Source organism: Pyxicephalus adspersus, chromosome 8 (assembly GCF_032062135.1).
Source record: "Pyxicephalus adspersus chromosome 8, UCB_Pads_2.0, whole genome shotgun sequence".
In the NCBI taxonomy this organism is placed as follows: domain Eukaryota; kingdom Metazoa; phylum Chordata; class Amphibia; order Anura; family Pyxicephalidae; genus Pyxicephalus; species Pyxicephalus adspersus.
In genome coordinates, this window is record NC_092865.1 from 38483147 (window position 1) to 38497505 (window position 14359).

A 14359-nucleotide genomic window follows, 5' to 3' on the forward strand; every position below is an offset into this window, starting at 1 on the left:
ATGGGACTTTGTATTTTTGTCCATTAAAGCCAAAGGGCTAAATAGTACTTACAAAAGGAAAACTAAATGAGGAGAAGCTAAGATATATAACTCAAATATTTTGTGCATTTAGGAGACAAATAATTTGCCTTATTTTTCTCATAAGGAGTTCCCTCATATTTTATATTTTACCTCCATAAAGAAGAAAAAAGGAGTAACAATCGCAATAGGTTCCAACATAATTTTTTCCCCTATAAAAATGGAAATAGATCCAGATGGGCGCTATATAATTTTGGTGGCTAAACTTTAATAATATTACTAGAACACTAATAACTTTATATGTTCCAAATGTATATCCACTAAAATTCTTGAACAAAGTGATAAAAAAAGAAGAAGATTTAAGAAGGATTTCTCATAATTTGTGGAGATTACAATTGTATCCCTAATGCCTCATTAGACTCTTCCAATTTTAGGAAATACGCTAATATAACACCAACGTTTATTCCATTTTTACGAAAAGAGGAGCTTTTTGATGTTTGGCAATGTCTTCACTCATCTGAGAAAGACTGTCCTTTTTTTTTTTAGCTCCGCATCAATCTTACTCACGTATTGACTTGTTTTTGGTTGACAAATTTACTTTACAGCAAGTAACAATTTCTTTGATCCACAGTATACCCTGGTCAGACTATGCGCCTGTGTCCATTCGAATTGAGGAAGATATCAAGAAATTTAATTCTCATCTTTGGAGGAACAACACATTGCTGTTTGCGCATAACACCACAAAGAAAATCATTTTGTAAAAAATATAAGAATTTTTTAAATTTAACGAGTTGCCCGAAATTGATCCCTCTATTTTATAATGTGCCCATAAGGCATATATTAGAGGTATTTTAATCCAACTTTCAGCTGCCGAACCTAAAAAGAGAATTCAATATTTATTGAATCGATTAAATCAAGTTATTTAGTAAAGAAAATTGGAGAGTTAAAGAGTATTCATAAAAGTACAATCACAACCTCTATTTCACAACAATTGTTTAAATATAGACAGGAACTGCATTTACTGCTTATAGATAAGCAAGAACGAGCTTTCCAACATACAAGAACTATTTACTATGCTCAATGTAAAGTAAATTATTAGCGTCCAAAATTAAATCTAAGCAACTCAGACATGTGTTACCTTTCATATTCCATCACAGAACCAAGGATTGGTTGTTTAATCCTACAGACATAGATAATTAATTTAAAGAATATTATCAAGAGTTGTATAATCTTAAATATGATCTGCGTATTAACCAACCTTCTTAAGGTTTACTGGAATACTTTTTCGATTCCATAACGTTACCTAAACTTTCAGAGGAACAGATTGATATTCTTAACAAATTGGTTTCTCCTCAAGAGATAGAGAAAATGATTACATTTTTACCAGTGCACAGCTCCCCAGGCTTTGATGGCTTTGCATCAGAATTTTTAATATAGTAGTATATAGAAAAACTCTATCTTAGAATACATAGTACAGCACTGCAACAGCAATAGATGTTGCCGTGCTGTGCTTTTACTATGTATTCTTGGATAGAGTTTTTGTATCTAAGAATACAGGGCACTAGAGATGATGAATGGGGACAAGTCCCCATTCATCACTTTTAGTGCCCGGACATTGTAGTAGAACTGCAGAGGTAATCTGCAGTTCAGTATCCCACATGATGTCATAGTGTGAAACTGAACTGCAGGCCTCTGCAGTTCCAGTATAATGTCTGGGCACTACAGGTGATGAATGGGGACTTGTCCCCATTTATCACCTGTAGTGCCCTGTATTCTTAGCAAAACTCTATCTATGAATACATAGTACAGCTCTGCAACTGCAATCATGGCATGTTAAGTCCCCATTAATCCCCTGTAGTGCCCAGAGGTAATCTGCAGTTCAGTTTCCCACGTGGAATCACAGTTGGACACTGAACTGCAGATTACCTCTGCAGTTCTTCTACAATGTCCATGCACTACAAGAGATGAATGGGGATCTGTTCCCATTCATCACCTTTAGTGCCCAGTATTCTTAGATAGAAAAACTCTATCTAAGAATACATAGTACAGTGCTGCAACAGCAATCGCTGTTGCCGTGCTGTGCTTCTACTATGTATTCTTGGACAGAGATTCTCTATCTAAGAATACAGGGCACTACAGGTGATGAATGGACACAAGTCCCTATTCATCACTTTTAGTGCCCAAACACTGAACTCGAACCCAAACTTTTTGCCCAAACAGAGCAAATTAAAAAAAAAAGTAAGGAACAAATATACAAATATTTACAGAAAAAGTTTCCAAAGATGGATAAAAGGGTTTTAAGTAATATGAGCAAATATGAATAAGCCCATGAACATGAAATTGTAACCCAATTGTGTTGGTATATTTGGAAACTTACCCTTAAATATGTAGAAAAAAAATCTGTAAAACAAAGTATATGCAGGTAAATTGCAACCTAAAAGTTACTTGCCAAATTGTGATTTGATTAATTTTAAGCTTCTCAACATAATATTGTCACCCAAATTGCTGGGGTGGGGTGGATCAGGACAACCTGAAGTATCATGTCTCATTAAAAAGATTTCTAAGAAATGTAGTTTTTACAGAAATTAAAATTTTAATATAGGCTGAAAAACTATTTGCAAAGCCAATAGATGGCCAATAGATGGATTACCTTGCATCACGACAGTTCGCTGTTGATCCCTCTTTGGTCCTAGTCCATTTGGCCTTTTGCTGTTCTGTCTTCCCTCTTCATTCTGGGAATGAACAATGGGTACCACCATCTTCTTCCTCCGCTTCTTCTCCAACATCACTCGATCTTGCACTGCAAGGTAGATAAGGTGACACTCCTTCAGGAAAATTTAAAAAAAATGTGTGAGATCGATGCTGTTCTATTTTTTTTTTTTTTTTTTTACATTAGCGAGTTTGGAGATACCCAAAAGGAGCAGCCCGCAGACTCATGTGATATTTGACGTCCCAGGATACGGACAGAGGGGAGGGGTCTCCGCTTCAAATGAAAAAAAAAAACATTTTGTCTATATTAAAGGGTTATTTACCCCTTATATAAAGTAAAAAATATAATAGGTCTGCATTAAAATTTCACATTGAATATGGAAAAAAGTTAACCCTTTGTAAGGCATACATTTACACAGCATTATTTCCTAAAATATATATCATGATTTATTTATAAACTTTTATAGATAAATATTGCCACTAATTATGTACAGAAACCTGACATTTTCTCCTGTACAGCTAATGTTTTCTGCTGATCGGAGATTTTACACTGCAACTTGTTTATAATGCCCTGGGGGAATAGACTAATTCCCAACAGTAGGTCTTCTTCTTTTGGTACAGCCAGAAATATTTTATTACCAGGCACACTTTTACAGGAAAAACTCTATTCATTGGGCAGCACATTGGCTCAGGGGTTAGCACTCCGGCCTTTGCAGCACTAGGTCCCAGGTTCGATCCCCAGCCAGGACTCTATCTGCATGGAGTTTGCAGGTTCTCCCCGTGTCTGCGTGGGTTTCCTCTGGGTACTCCGGTTTCCTCCCACATCCCAAAAACATGCAGTTAGGTTAATTGGCTTCTCCCTAACAATTGACCTTAGACTACATTAATCACATATGACTATGGTAGGGACATTAGATTGTGAGCTCCTTTGAGGGACAGTTAGTGACACGGCTATGGACTATGTACAGCGCTGCGTAATATGATGGTGCTATATAAATACTGTATATTAATATTCATTATGGGGTCTATTAAACAATCAAAATAGTTCATTTTGATTTCATAAAAACAGCTCCACTACTGACCTGTGTTATTGTACTAAAAATAACGTAAAAGCAACATTTTGTTAGCTAAAACTAAACTCTGTTACAAAACTCCTATGAACTTTGTATTTTAATATTATATTTTTAAATGTAATTTTTCAAACTTTTTTTTTATTTTCAGCAGATTTTAATAAAACTGTTTGGTGATCCAGCCTTGTCCTTATTTAGCCCATTGATAATGTTTTGCTCCTGATCCACTTTATCTTCCTTTATTGAATATAGCTTTTTACACAAAAAAAACTTTTTTCCCCATTAGGCTAGAAATATTTTATGCTCACCTGAACTGTCAGTTTAAAGATAACACTTTTAGATATAAAATGCTATTTAATTAAATAGACTTAAGAGTCCTGGCACCCACAAGCTTCCCTAATAAAGGGACCCCAACCCCCACATAAAACATTGCATATCTTAAAGTCTCAAGGACTAATGATATTTTTGGACTATATGGACATTGGTGTGATGCTCACCTTCTGCTCCTAGACATTTGGTTTTTTTTACAGGGTCATTGAGGCTATTTACCTTGATAACGGAATCAACCAAAGGTTCAGCACCTTTTACCTATACCCTTCATCTGAACTTAGGCAGAAAAAGAAAAAAAAACAAAATAAATGTCAGCCTGTAAGCCATGCTCTATAAATCTAAAACCCCTTTACCCAAGTAGGTGAACCTTGTGTCCAGCTAGATTAAACATTTTACTTTAAAGGCTGCTCCATTTATATAGTCCCATAGTATCTCTGGAGGTGCATCTAATCTGGTGTTTTCATTAGGGTGACAAATACCAATTATGAAGGATAACTACATTAGCGCAATAATTAAGCCTGACTAGACCAACCTTTTAAAAGTAGTACAGCAAAACTTCTTTACATTTAAACATTGTTTTTTTACAGTACAGGTGTTTCTTTGCTTCCAGCACAGATAAAATAAAAACAGTTTAAGCCTTCTTAATGAGGTACAGCTAAACATTTTCATTCTGCAATAATGTTTTCACATGATTACACTACAATTGTCAGGATCATGCAACAATAAACTCCATATTTATTTTTAAGCTTAAGCAAATCTTAGCTACTGCTCTGTTATTTTCTTTAAAAAAATAGAAATACACCAGAGATAAATATCTTGTACATTAATGACCAGCTGGAAGATTCTGATGCCTTTTTAATGTTATTTTGCTGTTCAATGGAAGCAAAGAAACGCTTAACTGCTAACTAATGATAGCTTTATAAATACTTTCAGAGTTAATCTGCAAACAGATAAGAAACAGATGAAAACCAGAATGCACGGCTTGTATTTAGATAACTTACATGATATGTATAATACTTTCATTTTGTTAGATATATGTTGGTAAAATTGGTAAATAATTTTATCTTCTTGTTTGCTAATAATTTAAGATCCAATGTTTGTCACCCAAGTTTACCTACTATTTACCCAAATGTATCTATTTTTCACAATAGATTTAATTACAATTATGTTTGAAACATTAGTAACATAAGGTTTGCAAATCATCTAAAAAAAAGTGCATTTAGACCCCTGTGAGTAATTGGTAATTCAATATGTACACAAGCCATTTTTCTTCACTTTTCTTGCCCACAGACAATACAAATCACCTTGCCGTGTGGTTCCTTTAAGGGGATGTTGGAGGTAGTACCTCTTTTGGGTAATTAACATTTAGGGAAGATTTTCGAGCATCGGGATTTGAGACTTGTGTTATCATAGAATCACTCCACTAAACTCTAATTTATGTATTATTGAGGATTTAAGGTCTATGACAACACGCCTTAAATTGTTTCTGTTATCTATGTTCCTTAAGATTATGTGAAAAATATTTAGTATGAGGACATTTCTAAACCCGATGCTTGAATGAGGGTCAAGGTCTATTACAATATGTTTCACTGTGTTCTTTTTGTATGCTTTGCTACTGAATTAAATATAATTACCTCTAAATACAAATTGAATTGTGCCTCAAGACCCCTGCTCTCTCTTCATTTTCCTTTAGATGTAGAATGATATAAAGGACCTGATTTAACCACCCGACCGATAAACCCGAATTTTTCTCACTGTGTAAATCCCATCACTTACCTGGTCCCTGCTGCGATGATCCGTTCTGTCCAGCGTTGATCGCTAAAAAAAAATACTCACCTTCTCCCCGCAGCTCCTCCGGACACATCTTCTCTCCTCTTTCTTCATCTGGCGTGTGCAGTGACGATCACCGGGGTTTCCCGGTGATGTCGCTGCATGCGTCGGTGTGGGAGGCGGGGCGGGAAATTCAAAATCCTTTGCATTGAACTGAATGCAAAAAAGCTGTATTGAGTCCAATACAAATATATATTATATAAGCTACTGTACATTTACATTACATTATACACTATTTTTTTTTTAACTTTTTTTCTAAACTAAATTTCCATGCATTTCCAGGTGTTCGCGTATGCGTCCGTCGGTGATTCCTGATGATGTCAGTGCATACACCCGTCGATGGGGGTCGTAGCGGGAAATTCAAATATTTTGTACAGGATTCAGTACAAAGTCCTGTATCCAATCCAATACAAAATAATACAAAATATATTTATGTGGTTTTGTCTATAGGTATGTGACGTTGGACTGTTTGACACTAGGGAGGTGTTTTAGAAAAATATATTACTATACAGTATACCGAATTATCGCATTTTCAGTATTTTTGATTTATTTATGTATTCTTGTTTGAGCTGATTTTTGTGTATTTTATTTAATTTTATTAAAAGTATTTTTTTTACATGATTGTGTGTTTTTTATATTCATGATATCTACTAGACCCTGTTCGGACATATTTCTGTAAGTTACAGGTCTACAATTTAAAAAAAAAATTTCATGAAAAACAGTGTACCGCTTTTGGTACAGAAATCTAGACATCAGTGTAATGCCCAGGAGGTTAATAAAGCTTTTAAAGACTAGAGAAGATTACAATACAATCTGGATATATTTTCAGGAAATCCATTGCAGGTTTTCTGGGTCACCTGGGTTCTCTTTTTACAAGTCTAACTTCCTCTGTCTTTGAGATATATATTAAATTAGGCCCAAACTGTGTACAGTTTTCTTTGTAGCTCAAATGGTAAAATATTCAAGGCTAGTGGTGGCTCTAGCTCCAGAATTTTAGGGGGCAAAAGCTTGGCACAAAGGAAGTGTGGCAGACTGATGCTGGCAAGGATGGATACAGGCAGCACGACAAACTCTTGGCCAAATATTGGCTGATTAAGCCAGGATTAAGGCTGTGTGCAGTACACAGGTGACATTCAATGACTGTGATACACTTGTCTAAACAGTACAAGAATACATTAGCTATTCCCACAAGATACCAACATTTTATATTCTGTCTATGTTTTTGAAATGTAATTTTGCCCTTTTTCTTAGCTATGTAAAAACATTTCTCAAGAGAGCAAATTCCTTATAGTTTAGAAAAACTATATCATTTTCAAGGACAGATTAAAATTAACACACCATCTCTGTGAAAATGTATCAAATTTCATAAACTCCTAACACAGCTTCCAAATTCAGAATTCAAAAGCTAACAGAAGACATGCAGTAAAATGAGTCTTCATGGATTTGACATGAAAGCAATATAATTCATAGAGTACAGATAAAAAAAATAAACGCAAAGGGCTTCAAAATTATTCAAGAATATTGAGCTCAGGAAACAAGGATGATACAAAATGCTCAAACAATCATAGATAGCACTGTAAATACAATACGATTTTGTGCCTTTATTCAAGGAATACGCAGGTCATTTAAAGCATATTTAAATTTGTTTAGAAAGTAAGTTACTAAATCATGCTCCCCATAGTTGTCTCACAAGTGAAATTTTTTTTGTTTCAGAGTGTTAACAATATAGATGTGGTGTGGACATTCTGTCTGGCTCGAGGTAGCATTAGTTGTCACAGTACAAAGTCATTTATACAACACTGAAATTTACATAACAGAGAACTGTCAAGTATGGCTATAGGATGTTATTAAAATTGTTAAGCACAATAAAAATATTTCAGGTTTTTTCTGAGCAATACATGTCTGGGATGTGTCTGTGTATGCTCTTACTGTAGAATACAGAGAACTTACATTAAAGTAAATTTCTTGTCCTTTTCTCATTTTAAAAAAAGTTGTGTGTGCTGGAATGCATTTGTAGATCACTGATTTTCCATTATCACCTACCGTGTTCAGTTCTATAATGAACTACAAACCATAGCTTTATAATCCTCCTATGCACAGAGATGAAAGTCTAATGGCGTAAACTGAGCCAGTCAAATTTCATTGTGTCCAAAAGTCATCTGCACTAAGTGGTTCAAAACGTATAATCCTTTATTAAAAAAAAAATGGTAAGCAGTTAGGTAAAGCTTAAAATAAAATCAATATCACAACTCACTCATTCTCTAGCATGAAATGTTCATCTCATGCTGCGATTCAGGCTTTGTGGGTTGTGTGGAGTGGGTGAGAGTTCATTTTTAGTTTCTGGGAACAGTTTTGCCATCCACCTGCCCTTGGGAGAGTTGATGAGGGCAGATGAGGATCGGGAAATTCTTCATAGGTATGAGGATCCAAGTAATGGAGTAAGTGTGGAGCTACAGTGTTCCCCTCAAGGTGGAGATTTGAAGGCAGGTTGATCTATATGTTTTTGTTATTGTTCTTAAATGGGTGTGGTACAGCTAGGAGCATGTAGTGTGGGGAGCATATAGACCAGCAACCAAAAGGGTTTTAGGGTATTCTGTTATGTGATTATTTGTTATTGCATTATTTGGAACATTTATTATATGTGTTATATATTTGATAGGAACATTGGTTTATGTTAAACGTTAATTGTGAAAAAACAGCCATTCGGTCATTTGACCAACATGTAATGTATGATTATTTAAGAAGTAGGGAGAGTGTGGGTTGAGTTGATGGAAAAGAAGGGTTTGGTTAAAGGGGAATTGCATCCCTCTGAGGTACTACAGTCATGTAAGAGACCTCAGGATACGTACTCTGTCTTGTTTAACAGTATTTATACACTATGTTGTATGTTACAAGTCCCCAGTAGCTACTGTATATGTGCTGTATAGTATGGTAAATAGACTTGACCCAGGTACACTGTATGTCATATGCTGCATAGTCCTGGCTAAAGTGTTTAGTTTCTCATCAAGTTTTTGTGGATATTTTGCAACATGTGTTTAAAAAAAATAGGCTTTAACAATATATTAGCTCTCTGCCTATATTATGCTTTTTCCTCTTTTACATTGTCCTATAACTATGGGTGTATGCAGAGCAATCAAGGGGTATTTTGTGGTTACTAGTGCAGAATGAAATAATGGGTTAAAAATTATTAAATAAAAATTGGATATATAAGAGCTGATTCTGCATTCCTTTTCATAGACATGAGCTATCAAGTATGGCCATGAAAGTTCTGAAGAAGTTATTGGTTAAGCCAAAGCAAACAGTCCTAGGAGAAGATAAAGTGTTTGAACAAACTTATGTAAAGACAATGGTTGACCATAATTTGAAGGACACCAGGAAAAGAAGACATGTTAACAATTTCACCACTAACAGACTGTTCTGGACATTCTGCTGCTTTGAAGACATTTATTTCAGGGTCACGTTCTGCTTTGTTAGAAACTATACAAATTACTATCCCTATCACTAATATAATATAAATATATAATATATAAACACTCATAAATGTTAATTTACTACGTTCTAATACATTTTTACCAATTCTTCTGCAATGTTCTCCTGGACCTGTGGTGGATACACTACACCAGATACATTTAAAGCTACCAGCCAATAAGGCAATCCAAGACAAGTTTAACCCATAGATCATTTACACAGGTTTCAAGTGGCAATACTATTGAGCTTGCATCCACGATCAAGGCATGCAAGACTTCCAGCTTTATTAAAGATTCCTGAGCTTGTCATGAAATAACAGTGATCACTGTAACCTCTAGTTCACTCAACAATTATCTTAGTCTGGCCCTTTATCAAACTTTTCGAGCATTTCTTTCAGCAGAGTTTTCCAGGGAAGCGTTTCCTTTTCCCTTTCTTTGTTTGACTACTCATTGTTACTCAGACAAATCAATACTCCCTTTTATGAAGTGACTGGGGGCTTTTACTGGTATGCAAAGGTCATCATACAGACAGATCAAGACTTCTACCTCAAAACACAGGGGTCTTTCACCAGTATAGGAAATACAATGTATCAACTAAAGATTGTCACATCAGACAAACAAGGCCCTATCACGAAGTAGAGAAGTCCCTTACGCTCCCCCATCTGCATTCAAGACTAGCTATTAAAGAGTCTTCAACTCTAGTAAACAAGCAAGACTTTCTCAGAAACCAGTATCTAACAGAATTAGATGAAAACCTAGAGCTATAGAACAAACATTTTAGCATAACTCACCACAAGCACATTCAACTTATCTAAAAATGTAGTCTCTGGACCTCAACAACCGACTAGGAGTACCCCTGGCAGGCCCAGCAAGTAAGAAACAAAGGTCTTACCATGGCCACTGAAGTCTGCCTCCCCCAAGGTATCCTGGTCTCTCGGCATGGAAATACATCAGACTGAATCCCAGGTCTGTTCCGCAACAATAAAACTGTTGCTTAAAATTTACAGGACTCTTAGCCCCTGATTCATCAAGCAGAATCGGATGATCACTCGCGCATTCGTATTCGCGATCCGAAATCGTACACCATCGCGCTATTCAGCAACTGGAAAAACTTGCGCACGGAGCCGCGCAGCTCCGGCAGCTTTTCACTGGCGAGCTTGAATTAAAAGTCACTGTTCCCCTAAAAAATCATTCTTTCCTTAATTGCTATGATCTCACGATTGACATCTTAAAAGATCCTCCTTATTTGCGCAGCTGTAATCTAATGGCCTTAATTGGCAGATTCGCGCCCCCTATTGCACATTATTATGAAGGCAGGTATCCGGCTGTGCGCAGTGAGGAGGCGCGTTTACGAGCGCACTTGACTCCGGACCGCGGTAAACCGCGCTCTGGTCGCGCGTACATTCGCGCTTCCAGCGATCGTGGATTTTATTGATGAATCAGGGACTTAGAATGCATTTTGTTCAGACTGATGTCTGACTTTTGTATTCTCCGTGTACATGTAATTGAAGTCCTGATTTGGACCCCCACCCCCAAAAGGTGACGCCAGGGCTGCAGAATGTGCACTGTGGGATTTTGGTATGGTAAGACCCTATTTAACCATGCCCCTTTATTGACACCCTGTATTTACTGCAATGTAGCCACACTCAGTGTTGCATGTGATGCTCTGCATGTTGCATATCTTATCCATTCCAATGTGTTATCACAGCAAAGTCCATCACTTCCTTTCAAGATATTATGGTGAATATTGTTGGCCTCTTAGGCCCTGTGCCTTGGTTTACATTTTATATGATGACACAGAAGTTATGCTACCTTTATGATAGGATGACAGAAGTCTATGGCTGCAGGTTGTTCAAATTTCAAAATACATTGAAGAAAGTAAAAATACATTGAAAACTAAACATAGGTTTGGAGTACCTAAACTTATTCTAAGACAAATTAAAAAGCATGTTCTTGTTGTTGCATTTGTTTCTATAAAAGTGTAAAACAAGTTATTTAACTAGAAGAGAGCATGTATCAATTTACACCAGATTGTAACTCATTAGCATCCCAATGCTTCTAAAAACGAGTGCACTTCTATTTTCATATATGACATGTATAGCAAAGCAAACGTACAGTCCCCAATGTAAATACACACATCTTTTGAAGAAAATGCATGGGTAATGCCTTAAAGCTTTACCTGGGGTTTTTATGTTTCCAATTCATTAAAAAATAAAAATATTTAACAGATTTTTGAAGTACATAGTTTTTAAAAAAAGACACAGTTGGAGATATTAGATATTTAATTTCAATACATCTTTCATAGCAAAAACATATTCTTGTTACATTTGATTGGAAATTAAAAATTACATTAAAGGGTGACTGCTTCCAAAAATATCAATACATATAATGATGCATCTTTACTAGAGTACAGTACTAAATTAGGATAGAGAAACTCATCGTTGCTCTTTTGGAGTCATTCAAAAATATGGATATTTTGGAATAAATTTTTTTGAAACAAAGTTATTGTGGTTCCATTCATGTTAAATGCCATCCCAATGCACTGAAGACAAAACAACTGTAAAACACATCTTCTAGTGTTTGTTCTTTAGTGTTACATAACTTTTCATTATGCAAAGGAATGCAGAGAAAATGTATTTACTCTTTAAAGCAGTATATTTTAGTGAACTGTCTAGACTTTTAGATATATTTACGTCTTGCTATATGGGATTGTAATTCCCATTTTCCCACAATTCTATAGAAATTCATTGGAAACCTATTGCAAATTCATCCAATATGCATGTAAATGTATTGGTTATGTAATAAAAAATTTACTGGGAGCAAAGTTGTACTCTTCTATTGCAACATATGACTAAAGTGCCTGGGAAACACACTGAAAAAATCAGAGAGCCATTTATATGAAAAGTTAAAACTGCTTAAAATTGCTAAATAGCATATAATGTTATCATTATTGCTGAATAGAATTTTTTTAATAATAGTAGAATAAAAAAATGTATACAAGCTGTTGTGCCGTTTGAAGGCTGGGCTTAAATGGGCTAATATGGCTAGGGATGAGTGAGCGAGTTTTTAAAACACGATCTCGCAGCAAACTCGGTCGGCTGTGCTGATTAATGAATGCAGCGTTGGACCCATTCATTGATCAGCTCAGTGTGTGATCCCCGGCACTAGAGGTTAAATGTGGACAAGTCTCCCTATTCAAAACCAGCCAATCAGGAAGCACTAGAGGTTTTGGATGGGGATACTTCTCCCCATTCAACCTCTAGTGCCAGGGGTCGCAAAAAAGAGTTCTTCCTTGAGAGTATTGCAAACAGGATTCCCAGGGCTGCAAGAATGATTGCAGCTCTGAAAATCCACTGTGATCCTGGGGCACTGGAATTTAATTTACCTTTAGTGGCCGGGGATCGCAGTGGAACTGCAGAAGAACTCTCTATAGAGTTTCTCCATTGAGAGTTCTTCTGCAGTTCCACTGCGGTCCCCGGGCACTAGAGATTAATTAACCTCTAGTGCCCGGGATCGTCTCAATGAATGCGGCCATGGAGATTCCCAGGGAATCCTGTGAATCCCCTGTGAATCCTCCTGTTATAATTTCCTCGATCTTCTGATGGTTTTGCAAAATCGGTTCGCCAAAATGTTGCGGAACCATTAGAAGTTCGAGGAAATTTTCGCGACAATGCCAGAGACATTCTCACTCATCCCTATATATGGCAACTCTTTCTATCATGGATAACATAATCGCACTCCTCACTGCTCCTATTCAGCTTGGGAGTTTTTTGCTGGGCTATACATGTGAATTCTGGCTTTACAGTTACTTTTTCACTTGTGGTGCTATTTTCTGCTACAGGTAGTTCCCGAGTTAAGGACATCTGACATACGAACGACTCCTAGATTTGAACGAGGGAGGGTGCTTTTCGCAAGACTTGTAGAAGAGGTCTTTTGGTATTCTGCAACCTTTTGTAGCTCTTTAACCTTCCTGGCGGTATTCCCAAGTGTGGCTCAGGGTGGCTTTTCTATGCAAAAAGGGGTAACCCCCGAGTGTGGTGCACTTGGGGTGGAATTTCCAGGGAGGTTAAAAATCCTACCTTGTTCCCAGTTCCAGGAGAGTCCTCCAGCAGTGCCCACGGCATCCTCCAGTGATGTCTGCAAAATCCTCCAGCGATGCTCAGCGTCTTCTTTCCCAGGCCAAGCATTTGTGCAAGCTGGCGATGCCTGGCCGGCATCTGCGTCCCCAGCGTGTGAACGTTCGGGAAGCGAGGCACGGGGAAGCGGATACCTGCCGGGCATCTGCTCGTGAGTGCCTTTCCTGGAGGACTGGACTATGCAGGCAGGTAGGCAGGACTGGGCGGGAAATTAGAAACAAATTGGATTTTTAAATGTACCGCTTCTGCATTTAAATATCCCCCTTTAGCCATACCGCCAGGGGGATTAATGACCAAGAAAAACTTTTAAGTTTTTTCTTTTTGAATATCAAAGCACATCAAAGTACAGCTTGCTCCAGAAATAAATTAGGCTACATAAAGTTTTTAAGTTTTTTGCTTTATTTGCGATTAACTAACAGTGAGGATTTTTTACAGTAACTGACACCACATTTCCTAATATTGTTGAGACTATTAATGTATTAATGTTGAGACAAATATCTATCCTAATCGCATTTATTAAAATAATTGTACCTGTTCTGACTTACAAATACTGACATACAAATTCAACTTAAGAACAAACAGTCCCTATCTTGTACGTAACCCGGGGACAACCTGTATTGGGCAAATATTAGCAGTTTGCATCCACAAGTAAAGCACACATGTTTAGACAACAGGTCTTCAGGTAGCCTTAATGATGCAAATGGCAATTATTATTGGGAATGTATGACTGCTGTTCTAAAGTGAAACAGTGTTTGAGTATATTTCAAACAGAAGAGACATACACAGTTGTAAGACACTG

At 36.7% G+C, this 14359-nt stretch overlaps 1 protein-coding gene across 2 annotated transcripts in view; it reads right to left on the bottom strand.

Annotated features, from left to right (window-relative positions):
• Positions 1 to 266: 266 nt before the first annotated feature.
• Positions 267 to 14359, bottom strand: part of LOC140336755 (complement factor H-related protein 1-like) — a 74951-nt gene continuing 60858 nt past the window's right edge. For both annotated transcript variants that reach the window (XM_072420100.1, XM_072420099.1), the window contains exons 6-7: positions 2669 to 2818; positions 267 to 894 (exon numbers count right to left, since the gene is read on the bottom strand). In XM_072420100.1, coding sequence (XP_072276201.1) covers positions 716 to 894; positions 2669 to 2818 — 329 coding nt within the window. In that variant the 3' untranslated portion in view covers positions 267 to 715. The remainder of the gene's footprint in view (positions 895 to 2668; positions 2819 to 14359) is intronic.